The 23,090-nt window shown below is 53.3% G+C and overlaps 2 protein-coding genes across 2 annotated transcripts in view; one reads left to right on the top strand and one right to left on the bottom strand.

Annotated features, from left to right (window-relative positions):
- Positions 1–1,916, top strand: part of mpv17l (MPV17 mitochondrial membrane protein like) — a 1,937-nt gene extending 21 nt beyond the window's left edge. The window contains exons 1-4 of the mRNA XM_056610932.1: positions 1–299; positions 666–736; positions 981–1,010; positions 1,609–1,916. The exon at positions 1–299 is cut by the window's left edge and continues 21 nt beyond it. Coding sequence (XP_056466907.1) covers positions 1–299; positions 666–736; positions 981–1,010; positions 1,609–1,878 — 670 coding nt within the window. The 3' untranslated portion in view covers positions 1,879–1,916. The remainder of the gene's footprint in view (positions 300–665; positions 737–980; positions 1,011–1,608) is intronic.
- Positions 1,917–4,988: 3,072 nt separating this feature from the next.
- LOC130404743 (myosin-11-like) lies at positions 4,989–22,812 on the bottom strand. The gene is made up of 42 exons (XM_056609634.1): positions 22,651–22,812; positions 22,172–22,342; positions 21,530–21,686; positions 20,995–21,022; positions 20,663–20,762; positions 20,027–20,053; positions 19,825–19,917; positions 19,592–19,655; positions 19,017–19,115; positions 18,478–18,621; positions 18,261–18,356; positions 17,900–18,018; positions 17,479–17,631; positions 16,952–17,125; positions 16,652–16,822; positions 16,458–16,572; positions 16,193–16,353; positions 15,779–15,900; positions 15,229–15,298; positions 14,831–14,991; positions 14,592–14,700; positions 14,287–14,418; positions 13,771–13,977; positions 13,388–13,525; positions 12,908–13,022; positions 12,436–12,607; positions 11,804–12,016; positions 11,461–11,605; positions 10,974–11,180; positions 10,405–10,509; positions 9,832–9,984; positions 9,349–9,597; positions 8,825–9,037; positions 7,952–8,164; positions 7,323–7,484; positions 7,024–7,152; positions 6,844–6,932; positions 6,562–6,685; positions 6,088–6,296; positions 5,614–5,722; positions 5,233–5,405; positions 4,989–5,082 (listed from the first exon to the last, which is right to left on the bottom strand). The coding sequence occupies exons 1-42, from the start codon at positions 22,810–22,812 to the stop codon at positions 5,049–5,051; spliced, it is 5,787 nt and encodes a 1,928-aa protein (XP_056465609.1). The 3' UTR covers positions 4,989–5,048.
- Positions 22,813–23,090: the final 278 nt, after the last annotated feature.

A 23,090-nucleotide genomic window follows, 5' to 3' on the forward strand; every position in this document is an offset into this window, starting at 1 on the left:
CGCGCTGCTGAAGGAGGCGGCCAAGCGGTTCCCTTGGCTGGCCAACGTCACTCTCTACGGAGCGCTGTTCGCGGGCGGGGACCTCGCGCACCAGTTCATCGCGCAGAAGGATCATATGGACTGGAAGCACACGCGCAACGTGGCAATCGTCGCGCTCACTTTCCACGGGAACTTTAACTACTGCTGGCTGCGCGCGCTGGAGCGACGCTTCCCCGGGAGGTCCACCGGTATGCTCGTGCGCAAACTGCTGCTGGACCAGAGCTTCGCGTCGCCGTTGGCAACCAGTGTCTTCTACACCGGTAAGGAAAGACCGTTACACGTTACACGGAGCCGCGGTGAGGGGGACTGTCACTCTGTCAGACTGTCACTCTGTTACACAAAACCCTACTGTAACCCTACTGTAAGCCTGCTGTAACTTTACTGTGAGCCCACTGGACGAATGAGAATGAAAATAGAAAGGCCTCATATCATCGTCACTGGAAGGACATTATAGTATACTGTATATATATATATATATATATATTAAGCCTTTGGCCATCTTCTGTTGGACTTTGGTCCTGGGCCAGATTTAGAGTGTAACCCGAGTGTTTGACAGAGCAGCACCTGTCTGTCTGACCTCTGACTCCTGACCTGTGACACCCCCCCCCCCCCCCCGCCCCCTTTAGGGGTGAGCTTTCTGGAGGGCAAAGAGGACGTGTTTGAGGACTGGAGGGATAAGTTCTTCAACACGTGGAAGGTAATTATACATCTGTGTATATATTAAACACACACGTTATATCACACACACACACACACACACACACACACACACACACACACACACACACACACACACACACACACACACACACACACACACACACACACACACACACACATGCTATATATAGGATCATATCCTTCACACACACTATAATCTATAATATTATAATATCATAATGTGTAATAATATAATATCCCTCCTGACCCCTCCCCCCCAGACAGGACTCCTGTACTGGCCCTTCATGCAGGTAGGACACGTGTGTGTGTGTGTGTGTGTGTGTGTGTGTGTGTGTGTGTGTGTGTGTGTGTGTGTGTGTGTGTGTGTGTGTGTGTGTGTGTGTGTGTGTGTGTGTGTGTCCGTTTGTGTGTGTAAAAACTAATTTATAACTTTCTCCACCGTTCTGCAAATACATATACACATCTACCAGACCTCTTTGTAGCCCAGTAGGTACGGTTAGGTAGGCTAGTCACAGTGTTAGCCAACATGCTACGGTGAGGTAGGCTAGTTACCGTAGTAACCAGAGTGCGATGGTGAGGTAGGCTAGTTACCATAGTAACCAACATGCTACTGTGAGGTAGACTAGTTTCAGTGTTACCATCATGCTACTAGTTTCAGTCTTACCATTAGGCTAGTTACCGTAGGCCAGTTAGCGTAGTAACCAGGGTGTGATGGTGAGGCAGGCTGGTTACCATAGTAACCAGGGTGTGATGGTGAGGCAGGCTGGTTACCATAGTAACCAGGGTGTGATGGTGAGGCAGGCTGGTTACCATAGTAACCAGGGTGTGATGGTGAGGCAGGCTGGTTACCGTAGTAACCAGGGTGCGATGGTGCCCTTCCTCCTCCAGTTCCTGAACTTCCTGCTGGTGCCGCTCCACCTGCGGACCGTCTTCATGGGTGGATGTGCCTTCCTGTGGGCCTGCTTCCTCTGCTTCTCCCGCCAGGACGGAGACGGCACCGCCGGGCTGGCCCTCGCCTTCCTGCTGCACCCGCGCCTCACCACCGCCACACCCCCACCCACACCCGAAACACCAGCCACAACACCACCAGCCATACAGCCGCACCAACCTACAACACCACCAGCAGACACGCAACACACCGACCAAGAGGAGGAGTGAAGAGGAGGGGAGAGGATAGGAGAGAGGAGAGAGGAGAGAGGAGAGAGGAGAGAGGAGAAGAGGAGAGAGGAGAGAGGAGAGAGGAGAAGAGAGAGTGAATGAGGGTGTTGAAGGGTTAAAAATATTCACCAAGGTTATGGCAAACCTTCTGAAACAGGAGATTGTATGTAATTCAATATGACATATTTATTACATCTATTTATTATATGACACATATATTTATATTATTACATTTATATAACATTTATTATTATTATTATTTATGTTGCTGTTTGGTTGTGGTTTGGTTGTGAGCCTGCGTCCGGGTAACCAGGTTCCGGTGGTTAACCAGCGGGGGATTACCTACGCTGGTTAGGCTGGTTGCAGTCTGCTCTGCGGTAACCGGCTTAACTCAGCTGAACGGCGGACAGAGTGCTAAATCCAGACAGAACCTTTTAGATCAGGGATCAGTTTGGGTTACAGGCGCAGCTCGTCCAGATGTTCCTCCCTCACCTCCCCGCCGGTTTCCTGAGACCTCCGGGCCAGCAGGAGGACCGAGGAGGACCTGAGGGAGAGCAACCAGCATGCTCTGGTTCAGAGGACCTGAGGGAGAGCACCCAGCATGCTCTGGTTCAGAGGACCTGTGGGAGAGCACCCAGCATGGCGGCTGCCGTTTGGAGAAGGCTTCAAACGGATTCACCTGTTGGAGGGTTTACGTGACAGCACTCCCAGGATGAGGATGGGGTTGCCTAGGTTACCGAGGGGCGGTACCCTGGTAACTGATCCAGGCGTCTGGGTTCACGCGGTGGCGAAGAACCCACGGGGGCCGGTCAACCCAGTGGACTGTGGGGCGCGGTAAGACGCAGCGGTGGCAACTAGCTCACTGGTGGTGCCTTTCACTGGCTAACATGCTAGCCTCTCTGCTTGATAAACTGCTAACTAGCTTTTGTGCTAACTAGCCTGAACATAGAGGCTAAAGATGAACCTCACTGGAATCATGGACGAATGAATGAGAGGAATGGATGATAACAGATGAACGGATGCTGAATGAGTGGATGCTGGATGCCCCAGCTCATGTGTAGACGGGTCAGTTCTCTTACTTGAAATATCCTCCTGAATCCTTGCCTCAGAATGGATGTCTCCCAGTGTTGCCCCAGCGGTAGATTACCCTGTCCTCTGATTGGTCCATTCAGCGTTTTGTGACCATGGAAAGCACTGCAGTTTACTCATCTACGACTGGTTTCACTCTTTTTCTGTGTTATTTATGATATAATATACATATCTATACAATGTATTGGGTTTAATATTTGAATGTCGTTACTGAAAACTGCTGACGTTGTTTCACGTCTTGCTGTGTGCTGTCAGAAACATGTTCCTCAACTCAATAAAGTGAGCTCCGACTCTTTAGAATTGAATATGTTTATTATTATTATTATAGAACTTCAGAGGCACACAGAACAGCAGTGAATAACATTTATGTCATAAATATCATCTATTACATCACACCACAAACAACATGATCTCTGGATGATTCCAATCCGATTTAAATATTTTAAATTAGGAAATAATTATGTTTAGGATTATTTCATAGATTATTGGAATATTGATTGAATAAATAGTGTTGATTATAGACTGAGGTCCACAATTTGCCGGTCTAGTTACCAGGCAGGTGATCGATATGAATTGATAAATAAAGAGGCTGATGGAGGTCATGTGACGGAGGTCATGTGACTTAGGTCATGTGATGGAGGTCCCCCCTGGTGGGTGGAGGATGACGCTCCAGACTCCTCTGATGACCTCCGACCAACTTCCCTCGCATTTGCAATAAAGAATATATTCGCCAAACAATGAGAAAAAAGAACTCCAAAAAAGTGAGGAAACATTTAAACTTATCAATCAAAACTCAATGTGTGTATGAGTGTTTGTGTGTGCGTGTGTGTGATAGTGTGTGTGTGTATCTGTGGGTGTAGTTGTAGGTGGAGGTGTGTGTGTATGTGTGTGTGTGTGTGTGTGTGTGTGTGTGTGTGTGTGTGTGTGTGTGTGTGTGTGTGTGTGTGTGTGTGTGTGTGTGTGTGTGTGTGTGAAGGTGTAGCTCTGTGTGTGTGTGTGTGTGTGTGTTTGTGTGTGTGTGTGTAGGTGTAGCTCTGTGTGTGTGTGTGTGTGTAAGTGTAGCTCTGTGTGTGTGTGTGTAGGTGTAGCTCTGTGTGTGTGTGTGTGTAGGTGTAGCTCTGTGTGTGTGTGTGTGTGTGTGTGTGTGTGTGTGTGTGTGTGTGTGTGTGTGTGTGTGTGTGTGTGAAGGTGTAGCTCTGTGTGTGTGTGTGTGTGTGTTTGTGTGTGTGTGTGTAGGTGTAGCTCTGTGTGTGTGTGTGTAGGTGTAGCTCTGTGTGTGTGTGTGTAGGTGTAGCTCTGTGTGTGTGTGTGTGTGTAGGTGTAGCTCTGTGTGTGTGTGTGTGTGTGTGTGTGTGTGTGTGTGTGTGTGTGTGTGTGTGTGTGTGTGTGCTCTACTGGTCAGGACCCTGCAGCGCTGGGGAGGAGCAGAGCGGGGGGGAGGGGGAGCCGTAGGAGGAGTGAGAGGACCCCTCCATCAGCTCCTCCTCAGAGGTCTGTGAGGCCCAGCGCACGGCGGCGGACCCCCGGGCGCTGGCCCTCAGCTGGGGGTCCCTGGCCCTCAGCTGGGGGTCCCTGGCCCTCAGCTGGGGGTCTGGCCCCTCCGTCGCTCCACCACTCCGAGGACCGGACCCTCCACACCACACCCCCTCCCCCCCTCTCCTGGGAGTTGGAGGGAGGAGAAAGAGGAGAGAGAGGGAGGAGCAGAGGGGAGGAGAAAGAGGAGCAGAGGGGAGGAGAGAGAGAGAGAGAGAGAGAGAGAGAGAGAGAGAGAGAGAGAGAGAGAGAGAGAGAGAGAGAGAGAGAGAGAGAGAGAGAGAGGAGAGAGAGAGAGAGAGAGAGAGGGGAGCAGAGGAATGCAAGATGAGATGTTCTGGTTCTAGCAGATGGAGGAAGGAACCAGATCCTAGGATCTAGTGTATCTGTTTCTATACTAGATCGTCTAGTATAGATATTAGTATACTAGATCAAGTAAGGCATATATAGGATAGAGCCAGAATAGAGTGGAGAAGGTTCACAGCAGGTATATATAGTATAGAGCCAGAATAGAGTAGAGAAGTTGCACAGGTATATCTATGATAGAGCTAGAATAGAGTAGAGGAAGGCTGATCAAAATTTCTGCAAAGGAGGAGGAAGAGACAAAAACCTGGTCATGACATCGGTCAGCTGAAGTGTGTGTGTGTGTGTGTGTGTGTGTGTGTGTGTGTGTGTGTGTGTGTGTGTGTGTGTGTGTGTGTGTGTGTGTGTGTGTGTGTGTGTGTGTGTTACCTGATCTTGCTCCTGAGGGAGGACACCTCCTGGTTGAGGGCCTCGTTGTTCTCCTGGGCCTCCTCCACCTCTCTCTGCAGCCTCCTGCGGGCAGCGGTGGAGCGCTGCGCCTCCTCCAGCGCCTCCTCCAGCTGCCTCTTCAGCTGCTTCACGCGGACGCCAGCCTTCTGCACCTGCAGGGTCCCGCAGAGTTGACCTCCACTCCAACACACACCCCACACCTACCCTCCTACACTCCCGCACACCTCTACCGACCAGTATGTCCTTCGAAACCAGTAGGTCCTGGTCTATAAAGGCTCAGTAGGTGGAAGAAAACCAGTCCTCCCTGGTCCTTGTAAACCAGTAGGTCTCAACTGGTCCTTCTACACCAGTCGGTCTCACCTGGTCCTTGTGCTGCTGGCTCTGCTTCCTCTCCTCCTCCATCTGCACCGTGAGATCCTTCACCTTCTTGTCCTTCTGCCGCACCACCCGGGCACCGGCCTGTCGCTCCCTGCACCACCCACCACACCATCATCATCACCATCATCACATCATCATCACACCATCATCATCATCATCATCATCACATCATCATCATCTCACCATCATCATCATCATCACATCGTCATCATCACACCATCATCATCACATAATCATCATCATCATCATCATCATCATCATCATCATCATCATCATCATCATCATCATCATCATCATCATCATCATCATCACTTCATCATCATCATCATCATCATCATCATCATCATCATCATCATCACATCATCATCATCATCATCTCATCATCTCCCAGCATGCACCTTTACCTGTTCTACCTCCCAACATGCACCTGTTAAACCTCCCAGCATGCACCTGTACCTGTTCTCTGCCTCCAGCTGCTCCTCAGCCTCTCTGAGTTTGGTTTCCAGGGCGACGACGGCGGAGCGGAGCTTGGCCCTGCCCTGGGCCTCCATGTCGGCCATCTTGGCAGTGAGCTGGTGGACCTGCCGCTCCAGCAACTGGAGGGACGCCTCTCTGGTCTGGGAGGAGTAGCGCTCGGAGGCCAGCTCCCCAGCTTGCAGCTCCCCCTGGTGGAAACAGCGTGGTACTGCATTACACAGTACTAAATACTACTATAGTACTACCATTATAGTAGTGCTATGGACCCAGAGTACTACAGTACTGCACTACACAATAGTGAATACTACTAAAGACCCAGAGAAACACAACACAGTACTACTACAGTACAACTACTGAACCATCACAGTACTACTACAGGACTACTACAGGACTTACAGTACTACTACAGTACTAACACAGTACTACTACAGGACTACTAGCTCCGCCTCCTACCTGCTGCTGGCTCTGCCTCAGCCTATCAGAGAGGCTCTCCACGTTGGATTGCTCCTCCTCCAGCTCTGCCTCCAGCTGATAGATCTTTGCATCCAGATTACGCTTCTCCTCAGAACCCAAAGACCTGGAGGAGGGGGAGGAGGAGGAGGAGGAGGAGGAGGAGGAGGAGACGGAGGTGAGAAGGGGCAGTTAAGAGGCAGGACATATCAGAGGAGGAGGAGGTGGGAAGGAGGAGGGAAAAGGAGAGGAGAGGAGCAGAGGGAGCAGGGCGCTGGACCGTACCTCCCTGAGGAGGAGCTGGCCAGCTCCTCCGTCAGCTCGTCCCGCTCCGCCTCCGCCTGCCTCCGTCCACGCTCCGCCGACGACACCTCCTGCAGACAGTAGACAGACCAGGAGTCAGGGAGGCTCATACCACCCGGAGGAGGAGCGGGGGTCCCCAGGAGGAGGTCAGGGGGGCCGTACCTCCTGCAGCTGCAGCGTCTGGGCCTCCATTGTCCTCAGCCTCCTCTCAGCCTCCCGGGCGGAGGACAGCACCTCCCTCTGGGCCAGGCGAGACTCCTCCACCTCCCTCTGGAGCTCCTTCTGCTGGGCCTGAAGGAGTACAGATATATAGTATATATATATATAGTAAATATATAGTATATAGTATAGTAGAAGATATAGTCTACGATTTAGATATAATATGTATAGTATATATATATAGTATTTATATGTGTAGTTTTTCTATAAACCGTGTGTCTGTGGGGAATAACCAGGCTGACCTGGGCCTTGCGGAGCTGTTTGAGGGCCTCCTCGCGGCCTCGGCTAGTGGCCTCCGTCAGGTCCTCCTGCTCCTTCAACTCTCCTTCCAGCCTCCTGCGGGCAGCCAGCGCCTGGCTCCTCTGCCTCTTCTCCTCCTCCAGGACCGACTCCAGCTCGGTCACCTGGCGTAGGAGGAGCAGGAGGGGGACATTAGACACTAAACCGTTAACAGCTATTCTTTCACCCAAGCCGAGCATTTACCATCGCTATGGTCACCCATTCTCAAAATCTGGTTCATAATCTGGTTTATGAATTGGTTCATTAACGGGTCCATAATCTAGTTTTTAATCTGGTCGATAATCTAGTTATTAATGTAGTTCTTCATGTGGTCCTTAATCTAGTTCTTAATGTGGTCCTTAATCTAGTTCTTAATCTGGTCCAAAATCTAGTTCCTAATCTGGTCCATAATCTAGTTCTTAATCTGGTCCATAATCTAGTTCTGAATCCGGTCCATAATCTAGTTCTCAATCCGGTCCATAATCTAGTTCCTAATCTGGTCCATAATCTAGTTCTTTATCTGGTCTACACTCTAGTTCTTAATCTGGTCCTTAATCCAGCTCTAATCCGGCCTCTGCTCCGTGGTGGCCACCTGTCTGAGCATCTGTCGGCGCTGCTCCTCGGCGGCCTGCTCAGCGGCCTGGAGCTCCCTCTCGTGTTGGGCCCGGAGCGCCTGACCCCCGACCTCCAGGCGCAGCCGCCCGTCCTCCGCCGCCTGCAGCTCGTCCTCCAGCTCGTCCATCTGCAGCCGCGCCTCCTCCAGCACGGCCTCCTGCGCACGCCGCTCCTTCTCCAGGTGGTGCACCTGAGAGGGACCAGAGGCCAACAGGAGGCTGAGCTTCTGCTCACAAATACCCTCAGAACTCTTAGACTAGCTACATGTCCTCAGGTGGGAGGGCGAGGGCTATGTCAGTTAGCTTCAGGGAGGTGGTCTAGGTTAGCGTCAGGGAGGAGGTCTAGGTTAGCTTCAGGGAGGAGTTCTAGGTTAGCTTCAGGGAGGAGGTCTGGGTTAGCTTCAGGGAGGAGGTCTGGGTTAGCGTCACGGAGGAGGTCTAGGTTAGTGTCAGGGAGGAGGTCTAGGTTAGCTTCAGGGAGGAGGTCTGGGTTAGCTTCAGGGAGGAGGTCTGGGTTAGCGTCAGGGAGGAGGTCTAGGTTAGCTTCAGGGAGGAGGTCTGGGTTAGCTTCAGGGAGGAGGTCTGGGTTAGCGTCAGGGAGGAGGTCTGGGTTAGCTTCAGGGAGGAGGTCTGGGTTAGCTTCAGGGAGGAGGTCTAGGTTAGTGTCAGGGAGGAGGTCTAGGTTAGCTTCAGGGAGGAGGTCTGGGTTAGCTTCAGGGAGGAGGTCTGGGTAAGCGTCAGGGAGGAGGTCTGGGTTAGCGTCAGGGAGGAGGTCTAGGTTAGCTTCAGGGAGGAGGTCTGGGTTAGCTTCAGGGAGGAGGTCTGGGTTAGCGTCAGGGAGGAGGTCTTACGTTCCTGCCCACATCGTCCTGGGAGCTGAGCAGCTCCTCCATCTCGGTCCTCATGGTCTTCATGCTCTTCTCCATCTCCTCCAGCACCTCCTCCTTCTCCTTCAGAGTCCTCCCCAATGCCAGCATCTTCGTCTCCTTCTCCCTCAGCTCCGCCTCCGCCCGCTCCCGCTGCTCCACCTGCCGGCTGGACGCCAATCGCTCCTCCCCCAGCATCTAACCCCACCCACCCAGAACCACCCAGCACCACCCAGAACCCCCCCAGGAGATAGTCACACAGACAAACAGACACACGGTCATAACTTTTTCACAGTATTTTTTTTGATATTGCATTAAATGTCATTTCTACAATGTTTTGTATAAGTATATAAATAAAAAAATATCTGTTTTTAATGTGTCATCCCGACCAACACACACACACACACACACACACACACACACACACACACACACACACACACACACACACACACACACACACACACACACACACACACACACACACACACACACACACACACACACACCTGGTCAAACTTCTTCTGCTTCTTCTCCAGGGTGGCGAGCAGCTGGCGGCGTCCGTCCAGCTCCCCCAGGAGGTCCTCGTGCTCCTGCTGCAGCCGGCTCCTGCTCCTCTCCAGCTTCTCACACGCAGACGCCTTCTCCTCGTACTCCCCCCGCGCCTCCTCCAGGTCCCGCTGCAGCCGGCGCCTCCCCTCCTCCAGCGCCTCCCCCGCCTCCGACGCCTCCTCCAGCCTCTTCCTCACCTCCACCAGCTGGGGGAGGGGTCAGCTGGGGGTCAGTAGAGGGTCCTACTCTGGGTGTAGGGGGTCCTGGTCCTACTCTAGGTGTAGGTGGTCCTACTCTAGGTGTAGGGGGTCCTAGTCCTACTCTAGGTGTAGGGGGTCCTACTCTTGGTGTAGGGGGTCCTACTCTAGGTGTAGGGGGTCCTAGTCCTACTCTAGGTGTAGGAGGTCCTACTCTAGGTTTAAGGGGTCCTACGGCCCTACCTGCATGTTGAGGCTGGAAGCCTGCCTCTCGACCGCCCGCTTGGCCTCGCTCTCCTCCTCCAGGTTCTCCGCCAGGTGGTTCCGGTCCTCCTCCGTCTGACGGAGCCGGGCCGCCAGGCTCTGCTTCTGCCGCGCCTCCTCCGCCAGCACCTCCTGCAGGAGGAGCACCACAGCTTAATCTGGGTTCATCTGGATGTACACTGGGTTGATCCAGGTGTAAACAGGGTTAATCCAGGTGTAAACAGGGTTCATCCAGGTGTAAACAGGGTTAATCCAGGTGTAAACAGGTTAATCTGTGTATAAACAGGGTTAATCCAGGTCTAAACCGGGTTAATCCGGATGTAAACAGGGTTAATCCGGATGTAAACAGGGTTAATCCAGGTGTGTAAACAGGGTTAATCCAGGTGTGTAAACAGGGTTAATCTAGTTGTGAACCAGGTTAATCTAGTGGTGAACCGGGTTAATCTAGTTGTGAACTGGGTTAATCTAGTGGTGAACCGGGTTAATCTAGTGATGAACCGGGTTAATCTAGTGGTGAACAGGGTTAGTGTGGGTGTGAACCTGGATGCCCACCTGGGTGTCGTGGAGCTGGGTGCCAAGGCTGGAGACCTCTTTCCCCAGTTTGAGGCTCTTCCCCTCGGCCTCGCTGAGGAGCGACGACACCCCGTCCAGCTCAGCCTGGAGGACGGCAGGACAGACAGAGGGCAGGGTCAGAGGGGAACACTAAGAGAGACAGACAGGTGTGCAGAGAGACAGGTGTCCAGACAGACAAGTGTGCAGCCAGCCAGGTGTATAGACAGACCAGTGACAGACAGACAGGTGTACTGACAGCTGTACTGACAGACAGGTGTACAGTCAGACCAGTGACAGACAGACAGACAGACAGACAGACAGACAGACAGACAGACAGACAGACAGACAGACAGACAGACAGACAGACAGGTTTACAGTCAATAAAGTGTGCAGACCGAAAGGTGTGCAGAGACAGGTGTGCAGACAGACAGGTGTACTGATAGACAGGTATGCAGACAGACAGGTTTGCAGACAGACAGGTGTACTGATAGACAGGTGTGCAGACAGACAGGTGTGCAGACAGACAGGTGTAGTGACAGACAGGCGGGCAGACAGACAGGTGTACTCACGCTCATACAGGCCAGCTGATCCCCTAGCTCCGCCCTCTGAGTCTCGCTGGCCTCCAGGTGCCTCTGGGCGTCGGCCAGCTGACCTTCCACCTTCTTCTTCCTGTGGTCCACTTCCTGTTTGGCGGCGGACAGAGAGCTCACCTGGGCTTCGAGCGACATCACTTCCTTCTCCAGAACCTGCTTAGACTTCTCCAGCCCCGCCTTCACCTGGAGACAGACAGGTAGACAGACAGGTAGACAGACAGGTGGACAGACAGGTAGACAGACAGGTAGACGGAAATGTAGACCGACAGGTAGACGGACAGGTAGACAGAGAGGTTAACAGACAGGTAGACAGACAGGTAGACAGACAGGTAGACAGAGAGGTTAACAGACAGATAGACACACAGGAAGAGAGACAGGCAGACAGACAGTTAGTTAGAGAGGTAAACAGAAAGGTAGAGAAACAGGTAGACAGAGAGGTAGACAGACAGGTGAACCCTCTGACCCTCTTGGTCTGCTCCAGCTGCTCCTTGACCTCCTCCAGCGTCTGGCTGTGTTTGCTGCGGAGCTCCTGGAGCCGCGCCTGGGAGGCCTGCACCTCCTGCTCCAGGGAGCGCTTCAGGGCCGCCACCTCCTGCTCCCGCCGCGCCCTACGGGACACCAGGAGCACGCCAGGATGCTAAGATACATGCTAGCAGCACGCTAAGATACATGCTAGCAGGATGCTAAGATACATACATACACGTCTTAAAACCATAACTTAAGCTTACTCCACTTGTTAAAAAAGAACACTAACATATCCAAAGCAAAACACAGCTAGTTCAATATGTAGCACGCTAACTAGCTACCGTAGCTCCTGCTGGGCGGCGGTGGAGTCCAGGCTGTCCTCCAGATCGCTGCGCAGGGAGTTCAGCTCCTCCCCCAGCTCCCTGTTGGCCTTCTCCACCCGCCCGCGCACCTCCTTCTCCCCCTCCAGGTCCTCCTGCTGCTCCGCCAGCACCTCCTCCAGCTCCGCCAGACGCCTCACAGCCGCCTGCCTCCCTCTGCTCTCCTGCTCCAGCCTGGAGGGGGGGGGGGAGAGTGAGGAGGAGGGGGAGGAGGAGGGGGGAGAGGGGGAGGAGGGGGGAGGGGGGAGGAGGAGGGAGGAGGGAGGAGGGGAGGGGGAGAGGAGGAGGGGGAGGAGGAGGAGGGGGAGGAGGAGGAGGGGGAGGGTGTAAACGGTGGAATTAGGTTTAGGTTTATTTCACCGTCCTAGTGTTGAAATTAGTTGAGGGTTGGTTAGGGTTATTTGAAAGTTAGTTAGGATTAGTTAAGGGGAAGTTAGGTTTAGTTGAGGGTTAGTTGAGGGTTAGTCAGGGTTAGTTGAGGGTTATTCAGGGTTAGTTAAGGTAAGTCAGGGTTAGGTGAGGGTTAGTTGGGGTTAGTTAGGGTTAGTCAGAGTTAGTTGAGGGTTAGTTAGGGTTAGTTAGGGTAAGCTCACTGCGTCTGGCTGGCCAGCAGCTCGTTCTCCTTGAGCGTGAGCTGAGCTCGGAGGTCGTCTAGCTGGGTCTGCAGATCGACCAATCGCTCCTGCAGCTCCGCAAGCTCCGCCTCCAGCTTCCTCCGACACTTATCTCCATCCTGACGGGCTTTCTCCTCCTTGTTCAGACGCACTGCACACACACACACACACACACACACACACACACACACACACACACACACACACACACACACACACACACACACACACACACACACACACACACACACACACACACACACACACATGTATGAGTGGAGGAGAGGAGGGGAGGAGAGGAGAGGAGGGAGAAGAGGAGGAAAGGAGGAGAGGGGGGGAGAGGGGAGGAGAGGAGGAGAGGAGGGAGGAGAGGAGAGGAGAGGAGGAGAGGAGAAGAGGAGAGGAGGAGAGGAGGTAAGGAGAGGAGAGGAGGAGAGGGGAGGAGCCTCACCCTCCAGCTGGGAGATCATGCTCTCCTGTTTGCTCTTCAGCTTGCTGAGGTTCAGGGACTTCTCCTCCTCCTCCGCCAGGCTGGAGGTCAGGTCAGAGAGACGCTCCTCTAGGGACTGACGCACACACACACACACACACACACACAACCATCAGTCAGACACACACACACCCATCAGTCAGACACACACACACACACACACACACACACACACACACACACACACACACACACACACACACACACACACACACACACACACACACACACACACACACACACACACACACAACCATCAGTCAGTCAGACACACACACACACACACACACACACACACCAACATGAGTCAGACGCACACACACACACACACCCACACACACACACACACACACACACACACACACACACACACACACACACACACACACACACACACACACACACACACACACACATACACACACACTAACACGCACACACCTTGTGCAGCTTGGTGTGCTGGTCCTCCATCAGGTTCACCTCCTCCTCCAGCCTCCTCGCCCGCCCCTCCACCGCCTCCTTCTCCTGCAGGAGGAGCTGCCGTCCGGCCTCCTCCTCGGACAGCTGAGCCTCCAGGGCCTGGAAACACATCCCTCATCTTCATCATCATCCTCATCAGGAGCACCTCCCTCATCTTCATCATCATCAGGAGCACCTCCCTCATCTTCATCATCCTCATCATCAGGAGCACCTCCCTCATCTTCATCATCATCCTCATATGGAGCACCTCCCTCATCTTCATCATCCTCAATATCATCAGGAGCCCCTCCTCCCACACCCCCTCACATGCCCCTCCTCCTGCCCCTCCTCCTGCCCCTCCTCACCTGCAGCTGCTCCTCCATGCTCCTCTTCTCCTGCTGCACTGCGTTGCTGTGCTCCTCCTCCTCCTCGAGCCGCGCCTCCATCTCGTGCAGCACCTCCTCCAGCTCCTGCCTCTTGGCCTCCAGGCGGCTCCGCTCCTCCTCCGCCTCCGCGCAGAGCTCCGTCTCCGCAAGGAGGCGCGCCTCCAGCTGGGCCCGGTCCTCCAGGAGCTACATACACACACACGCACACACACAAACTGTACGGGCTTCCTCAACTTCCTGTGTGTGTGTGTGTGTGTGTGTGTGTGTGTGTGTGTGTGTGTGTGTGTGTGTGTGTGTGGGTGTGTGTGTGCTTCCACAACTTCCTGTGTGTGTGTTTGTGTGTGTGTGTGTGTGTTTATGCGCGCGTGTGTGTGTATGTGTGTGTGTGTGTGTGTGTGTGTGTGTGTGTGTGTGTGTGTGTGTGTGTGTGTGTGTGTGTGTGTGTGTGTGTGTGTGTGTGTGTGTGTGTGTGTGTGTGTGTGTGTGTGTGTGTACCTTTGTGTGTTTGAGTGACACCTCCCTCAGCTCTTCCTGGCTCTTGACTGCAATGTCATTGGCTGCTTTAAGCTCCTCCTCCCGCTGACCCATTTCCTCATCCTGTCGGGTCACCTGCAGCAGCGGCTTCACCTGGAAGAGACAGCCAATCAGAAAGCAGGAGATGACACACGGATATGTGTGTGCGCGTGTGTGTGTGTGTGTGTGTGTGTGTGTGTGTGTGTGTGTGTGTGTGTGTGTGTGTGTGTGTGTGTGTGTGTGTGTGTGTGTGTGTGTGGTGTGTGTGTGTGTGTGTGTGTGTCCACCTTGGTAAACAGTCTCCACCACTGCCAGGTTCTCAGCTTCAGGTAACAGGAACAGTTCCTCTGCAGAATCTTCATGGCTCCTAACTGCTGCTGCTTCTTAGCGAACGCCCTGCAATACACACAGTGTACAGTTGTGTAGAGATGTGTGTACAGGTGTGTTTGTGTGTAGGGGTGTGTGTACAGGTGTGTAGAGTTGTGTGTACAGTTGTGTAGAGGTGTGTGTACAGGTGTGGCCTCACCTGCGTGCCAGGTGGCCACGGCTGTGGGCCTGGAAGGCGATGGTTACCACGGTGATCTTGAGGTCCCTCTCCTCCTCTAGCTGAGCCAGGACCCCCGTCCGGAAGAACATCTTACTCTGACCGATCCGGAACAGGTTAGGGTCCAGGTCCAGGTGGGTCACCTGAGGGGAGGGGGGGGGAGGAGGGGGGAGGAGGAGTGAGGAGGAGGGGGAGAGGAGGGGGGGAGGCGGAGGAGGGGGAGGGGGGAGGAGGAAAATAAATATGAGTCCAGAAGAGGGTTATTGGAAGGGGGGAAAAGGGACTTTCAGATTGCAGAAGAATAAAATATATTTCCCATAATTTGAACATGCGGTTGGATTGATAACAGCTTCCTAGATATGGAGGCAGCAGCAGCTCACCATCAGAGCGCAGGCCTGCTTCCCATCCATGAAGCCTTTGGGGATCGCCTTAGCAGCCAGCAGCTCATACCTAGAGATAGACACACAGAAGAGACCTCATGTAGAGATAGACTCACAGAAGATACCTCACCTAGAGATAGACACACAGAAGAGAGCTCACCTAGAGATAGACTCACAGAAGAGACCTCACCTAGAGATAGACACACAGAAGAGACCTCACCTAGAGATAGACTCACAGAAGAGACCTCACCTAGAGATAGACACACAGAAGAGACCTCACCTAGAGATAGACTCACAGAAGAGACCTCACCTAGAGATAGACTCACAGAAGAGACCTCACCTAGAGATAGACACACAGAAGAGACCTCACCTAGAGATAGACTCACAGAAGAGACACAGAAACACAGAAACACACACACACACACACACACACACCACACACACACACACACACACACACACACACAGACACACACACACACACACACACACACACACACACACACACACACACACACACACACACACACACACACACACACACACACACCTCTGTCTGAACTCCTGGAAGAGGATGCGGTTGGGGAAGCCCTGCCTGCAGATCCTGATGCCCTCCAGGACTCCGTTGCACCGCAGCTGCTCCAGCACCAGCTGGGCGTCCATCTTCCCCGGCTGCCCCCCACAGGAAGTACCCAGTTAACAACAGGAAGTTCCAAGTCTACCACAGGAAGTACCCGGTCAACATCAGGAACTACCCAGTCACCCACAGGAAGTACCCAGTAAACCAGGAAGTACCCAGTCAACAGCAGGAAGTACCCAGTCAACAACAGGAAGTATCCGGTCAACTACAGGAAGTAGCCAGTCAACAACAGCAAGTCCCCATGGGAGGCAGGGCTCCCAGGTCATGATTCATGTAAGCTGCTGCTTCAACCGATCACAGACACTCTGAGTGAAGGGTTGGTACCCGTTTCTCGTGGTTGGGGATGATGCAGCGGATGAAGTTGGGCTGCGTGTTGTTCAGCGTGGTCATCAGCCTCCCCAGGGACTCCTTGTGCAGCTGCCCCACCGTCCGGAACATCCCCTTCTTGGACTTGTTGATGGTCTCCAGGCCGACCACGCGGTCCACTACCCACACCAGACAGAAACAGAGTCAGCAGGATTAGCGGCGGACACAAGAAACCAACCGTGGCACTAAATCCTGGCGTGTGATAGAGGAGGAGGGCTCTTGCGTTCTCTCCAGAGGTCCTGGATGAAGGGGCTGGAGGAGTTGCTCAGCAGGCCGGTCACGTTGTCGTTCAGGGGGTCCATGTTCTTGGTCAGCCAGCTGTCAGAATTGTAGTCCACCTGGAGGCCAGAGGAGAGAGGGTGAGGGCTCCGTCCCCAGGCCTGCACTGAGCTGCCGAGGGGACTCCCGGGCCCTGACCTTGCCGGCGTAGTGTAGCACGGTGAAGATCAGCTTGTCCTGGTGCTTGGGTTTGGAGAACTTGACGTGGGCGGTGTGGGTGCTGAGCAGCTTCTCCACGAAGGACACGTCCGTGGCCTTGGGGAACCAGCACTCCTCGTCCAGAAGGGCCAGGATGCCTGGAGGGTTGTTCTACACACACAGAACCCACTAGAACCACAGCATTGCGCGTGTGTGTGTGTGTGTGTGTGTGTGTGTGTGTGTGTGTGTGTGTGTGTGTGTGTGTGTGTGTGTGTGGGTGTGTGTGTCCGTCCGTCCCACCGGCCTCTCGATGAGCTCGATGCAGGGCTGAAGGTCCAGGCCGAAGTCGATGAAGGTCCACTCGATGCCCTCACGCTGGTACTCCTCCTGCTCCAGGGTGAACATGGTGTGGTTGAACAGCTGCTGCAGCCGCTCGTTGGTGTAGTTGATGCACAGCTGCTCAAAGGAGTTGTCCTGAGGAGAGCAGGGAGAGACCAGGGAGAAGATACTCAGGAGACCAGCAAGAGACCATGAAGACCAGATCAGCTGTCCTAACCAGGAGACCAGACTGGTGAAGTGCTCTTCTCTCTCTCATGTTCTGGTGTTGTTAGCTTGGAGAGCGTTTTCCATTTTCCACTCTTATCATCAGACGTGTTCCGCTCGCAAACATCAATGTCATGATGAAGACCGGCCAGCTGACCGCTCACTCCTGAACATACTAAGTGGTTAATATGGCAGGACTGGACCAAAGCTATGTCCCCTGTTAACCAGGGGGAGTTGAAGCTGTGGGACCCCAGACCCAACGGTGGAGCGCCTCTGGTCCTCACCTCAAAGATCTCGAAGCCGGCGATGTCCAGGATGCCCAGGAAGGAAGAGGACTGCCTCTTGCTCTTATCCAGCGTCTTGTTGACCCGAGCCAGGATCCACCGGAACAGTCGCTCGTACATCGCCTTGGCCAGCGCCTCGATGGCAAAGTCAGCCTGGGGGGGAGGGGTAAACAGGGGGTACCTTATGTTACAATGCATTGATGAGGGGGGAGAGGAATTGGCTAATGCATTTTCCTCCCTGACCTGGTATTGGATTCCCCTGTTACTGGGTCCCAGTATCTAGGACATAATACTGGGTCTCGACCTAGTAACCAGGACATGAACCTGGGTCCAGACACCAGAATCGACCTGGTACTGGGTCTAGAGGTCTACCCCCCACAGCCCACCTGACACTGGGTCCCGACCCCAGAAGAGAACCCACCTGCTGCTTGGTCTGGGCCTTCTGCACCACCTCGCGGCCCACCTTGATGCGGGGGGTGAGGACGGCGCGGCTGAAGTCCGTCACGTTGATGCCCTGCAGGTGGCACAGCTTCTGGGCAGCTGGGGGGGGAGAGAGGGGGGGGGTCAGGGTTCTGAGGGAACCATTCTGCTGTCTGATCGGAGTGGAACGGCTGTAACGAGATGTCTGGCCAGCTCTCCCTCTCTTCCCCAGGGGTTTGGCTTCAGCCAGGTTGTACTGAAGGAGGTTAGCAACGTTGTTTTGTAGGACATCTTGTTTGTACAGAAGTCTGGCTAGCTTGTGTTGGGGGACCCTAGTTAGCTGAGGGGGGATGAGGAGTTACCCGTGTCATCCGGCATGGAGGCCTGCTCGCTGTTCCTCTCCTTCTCAAATTTGACGTTCCCCAGCTGGAGAACCGTCGACACCACCTTCAGCATTCCTGCAGAGGCACAGAAGACAGAAACACATTCGGACATGTCTTCATCCCATCTGATTTGTCTCTTTGTGTCCATTAAGTGTTTAAGGATGAGGTAAGGGCAGAGAGGGTGTGTTAAGGGTACCTGTCCTCTCCTCCTGGGTGAAGCCCATGATCTCCATGGCCTCCAGCGTCTCCTCAAACATCTGGTCGTCCTCCTGCCCCGGGATCTCCACGTGACCGGACATCAGGAACCGGTAGCTGCTGAAGTCCTCCAGCAGGAGCTCCTCTACACACACACACACACACACACACACACACACACACACACACACACACACACACACACACACACACACACACACACACACACACACACACACACACACACACACACACACACACATAGATGTAAGCTGTATCTAGATGGTTCTATATGGTATGAGCTGTTAGATGGTTCTAGATGGTTCTAGATGTTATCTGTATCTAGATGGTTCTAGATGGTTCTAGATGGTTCTAGATGTTATCTGTATCTAGATGGTTCTAGATGGTTCTAGATGGTTCTAGATGTTATCTGTATCTAGATGGTTCTAGATGGTTCGAGATGTTATCTGTATCTAGGTGGTTCTAGATGGTTCTAGATGGTTCTAGATGGTTCTAGCTGTTATCTGTGCAGTGCTGAACCTCGCAGGCTGTCCTTGGCCCCGGCCACCATGTAGTAGAAGATGTGGAAGGCTCTCTCCACCGCCGCCTGCCGGATACAGCGGGACTTCTCCAGCAGGTCTGGGCCGCAGTCAGGGAGAGCAACCTCTGGTTCAACCCTAACTAGACCAGTCTCTAACCCCAACTAACCTGACCACCAGTCTCTAACCCTCACTAACCAGGCCGCCCGCCTCTAAACATAACCAACTACACCACCAGTCTCTAAACATAACCAACTACACCACCAGTCTTTAACCCTAACTAACCAACCAACTACACCGCCACAGTCTAAATCATAGAAAATTGCATCATAATCATTATGTGTGATTATGATGATTTCAATGACGCATGGTGATATGGATGATGGCTGGTTTCTGCAGCCTCAGCGGGCCGAACCAGACTGATGGGAGTCTGGGGCTGGGGGAGGCTGCACACCTGTTGTTCATTGGGCCATCAATCTGGACAGGTTGACCCGCCATAACCACACAAACTCGGAGGGTCTCGGACATGGAGGCTATGGAAAGCTGCTCTGTGAATCATTTCAAACCAAAGGATACAGGTGTCGATGTTGGCTCCCACGATGTAACCCGTCACGTCGAAGTTCAGCTTGATGAACTTGCCCTGCGAGACGGAGAGAAATCGGCCTTAGGCAGGTCAAAGTTCACCACACTGACATCACACTGTGACATCACTGTCTGACATCACAACGTGACACCATACTGTTACATCACACGCTGACATCACGCTCTGGTAGGCCACGCCCAAGACACCAACATCCGACATCACTCACGAAGCGGGAGGAGTTGTCGTTCTTGCTGGTCTTGGCGTTCCCGAAGGCCTCCAGGATGGGGTTGGCCTGCAGCAGCTGCTTCTCCAGCTCCCCCTGGTGGACACACAGGGAAGGGTGAACACTGGGTATACTGGTTAACCACAGACTGGTTCAACTGGTTAAAAACAGACTTGTTATGAGGGTTAACTCAACCAGGACTCACGTATGCCAGGGATCCGGCCGGCTGCTGCTGCAGAGGAGAGATTACAGGTTCTTTATGAACACAAAGATGACCTCATCGTAGCACAACATTAGCAACTACAAATTACAGTTTAACTTGCATATGTATGGGCGTGGCCCACTGCAGCTGTAGGTATTGTGGGTGGGGCCCAGTACAGGTATGGGTTGTGGGCGTGGCCTAGTACCGGTAAGGGTTGTGGGCGTGGTCTAGGACAGGTAAGAGTTGTGGGCGTGGCCTAGTACAGGTAAGGGTTGTGGGCGTGGTCTAGGACAGGTAAGAGTTGTGGGCGTGGCCTAGGACAGGTAAGGGTTGTGGGCGTGGTCTAAGACAGGTAAGAGTTGTGGGCGTGGCCTGGGACAGGTAAGGGTTGTGGGCGTGGTCTAGGACAGGTAAGGGTTGTGGGCATGGCCTTGGACAGGTAAGGGTTGTGGGCGTGGTCTAGGACAGGTAAGGGTTGTGGGCGTGGCCTAGGACAGGTAAGGGTTGTGGGCGTGGCCTAGGACAGGTAAGGGTTGTGGGCGTGGCCTAGGACAGGTAAGAGTTGTGGGCGTGGCCTAGGACAGGTAAGAGCTGTGGGCGTGGCCTAGGACAGGTAAGGGTTGTGGGGCTAGTACTCACAGGGCTGCTGTCCTTCTTGACCTTGTGGGAGGAGGCGACCACGGCCAGGTACTGGATCACCTTCTTAGTGTTCTCCGTCTTCCCAGCTCCTGACTCCCCTCTGGGCACACACACACACACACACACACACACACACACACACACACACACACACACACACACACACACACACACACACACACACACACACACACACACACACACACACACACACACACTGTGATCGGGGGTTGGGGCTCGGTGTCTGCTATTCATTTAACTCGATATTAAAACAGATGTTGTTGGTGGGCTTAAAACGAGATGGTGAGTTGTAGCAGGATGTGTGTACTCACGTGCAAAGAATGGACTGATCCTCACGGTCTGCAGAGAGACACAAGATGGGGGAGAGAGAGAGAGAGAGAGAGAGAGAGAGAGAGAGAGAGAGAGAAGAGAGAGGAAGAGGAGACGAGAGGGAGATCAGAGATGAAGGATGAGACGAGAGGAGAGATCGAGAGAAAGAGGGGAGACAGAGACTATATTAAGTGATATTAGCCAATTACCAGTAACTGAAGGTGAGGACCCATCTGCTATAGGTACAGAAGAACATTCTTCCTACTGAAGAATGAATCTAGCTAGGTCATGTGTCCTCTCCTAATATATTGGCTGTGGTATAGCGTGTATTTTTATAGGGATGTATAGGCTCTTTGCTATGGCTACGTCAAAATTGATGCTAGGCCAGCTCTCCAGGGGATCCTTGTTTGTTTGGAGCTCTTACAGAGATGTAAATAGATAACCTGCCCAAATATATTAACACACAGACAGACAGACAGACAGACAGACAGACAGACAGACAGACAGACAGACAGACAGACAGACAGGCATTCAGACCTTGCATCATGTTCCTGTAAGCGTTGTCTGTGATGGAGTAGATGTGTGGTGGGACTTCATGGCGTTTCTTCCCCTTGTACATCTCCACCACCTTCTCTGAGTAGATGGGCAGCATCTTGTAGGGGTTCACCACCACACAGAACAGCCCAGAGTACGTCTGCACACACAGTACTTGTTAGTGCTACTAGTAAGTGCTACTAGTTAGTGCCACTGGTTAGTAGTACTGTACTACCATATTATACCCCTGTATGCAGAACCAAGTGATACTACTCAATACTATCAGGGTGGGGCTGTAGGGTGGGGAATGGATGTGTATGGGTGGTGTATGGGCTCGCAGGGTGGTGTATGCTGGTGTAGGGTGGTGTAGGGAGATGTAGGGGGGTGTAGGGTAACGTAGGGTGGTGTAGGATTCTGTAAGGTTGTGTACTGTGTAAGGTGGTGTAGGATGGTTAAGGACGGTGTAAGGTGGTGTAGGGTGGTTTAGGACGGTGTAGGGTGATGTAGGGTGGTGTAGGGTGGTGTAGGGTTCTGTAAGGTTGTTTACTGTACAGGCTGGTGTAGGGTGGTGTAGGCTGGTGTAAGATGGTGTAGGACGGTGTAGGGTGGGGTAGGGTGGGGTAGGGGGGTGTGAGGGGGACTGACGTAGATCAGGCTGGAGTAGTAGCGGTCCTTCAGGTTGTGCAGCACCGAGGCTTCGTTCAGGAAGGTGAGCGCCGCCATGTCCTCCACCTTGTTGAACTTGGGCGGGTTCATCTTCTGGACGTCCTCCTTGTTCACCTTCAGCTTCTGCCCGTTGGACAGCTCCACCAGCACCTGCAGGAGGAGGGCAGCATCAGACCCCACCCCCCATCCCTCTGACCCTCTCTCGCCTCACGGAGGATCCAGTAGTCCCACAGCGCTCGACCTCTTGGGGGTATTAGAATCGTCCGCGTAATCTAATTTTTGCGTCATCTGGGAACAACTAATGGCATCATTGTCCGGGTAACACTAACGCTAGTGTAACCAAAGTAGCAATTATGTCAGCCCCGTCCAGGTATCCCTAATATAGAGCCATCAAGATAGTACTATTGATAGCATTGTCCGCTTGTTTATTAGCATGCGGTCCAGACAGGAAGTGGTACCTCATCTCCCGTCTCCTTGGTAACGCTCGCAGCCTCAAAGCCCTCCCTCTCCGAAGGGATCCACACCATCTTCTTGGCCGACCAATCAGCTTGCGCAACGCTGCTGCTGAAGTCGTTCTCCAGGAAGAGGAACTTGGCGTCGTCAACGCTGGGGTCTGCCATGTCAGCAGAGTGGGCGTGGCCGGGGTGGGCTTGATCCGGGTGGGTGTGGTCTGAGTGGGCGTGGTCTGAGTGGGCGTGGTCTAGTGGGGTCGTGATGACATCAGAGGAGCCCTTCTCTACGTACAGCACTGCTGGGTTAGAGAGTCCGGCTTCACCGCTCACTGTGACCTCTGACCTGTAACAAACACACGCACACACACACACGCACACACACACACCTTTTAAGGTCATAATCATATGTAATATACACTTAGTAAAATTTCTACAATTTTCTACCA

The sequence above is a fragment of the Gadus chalcogrammus genome, chromosome 2 (assembly GCF_026213295.1).
Source record: "Gadus chalcogrammus isolate NIFS_2021 chromosome 2, NIFS_Gcha_1.0, whole genome shotgun sequence".
Lineage (NCBI taxonomy): Eukaryota > Metazoa > Chordata > Actinopteri > Gadiformes > Gadidae > Gadus > Gadus chalcogrammus.

What these genes read in the sequence shown, in the direction of transcription:
- LOC130404743 (XM_056609634.1), bottom strand. Translation starts at nt 22,812, where the DNA reads ATGGCAGACCCCAGCGTTGACGACGCCAAGTTCCTCTTCCTGGAGAAC. An exon ending in AGCAGGCCTGCGCTCTGATG is followed by an intron (nt 14,992 to 15,228) that starts GTGAGCTGCTGC and finishes CCCTCCCCTCAG; the next exon opens with GTGACCCACCTGGACCTGGA. An exon ending in GCCGCCCAGCAGGAGCTACG is followed by an intron (nt 11,606 to 11,803) that starts GTAGCTAGTTAG and finishes GGTGTCCCGTAG; the next exon opens with GGCGCGGCGGGAGCAGGAGG.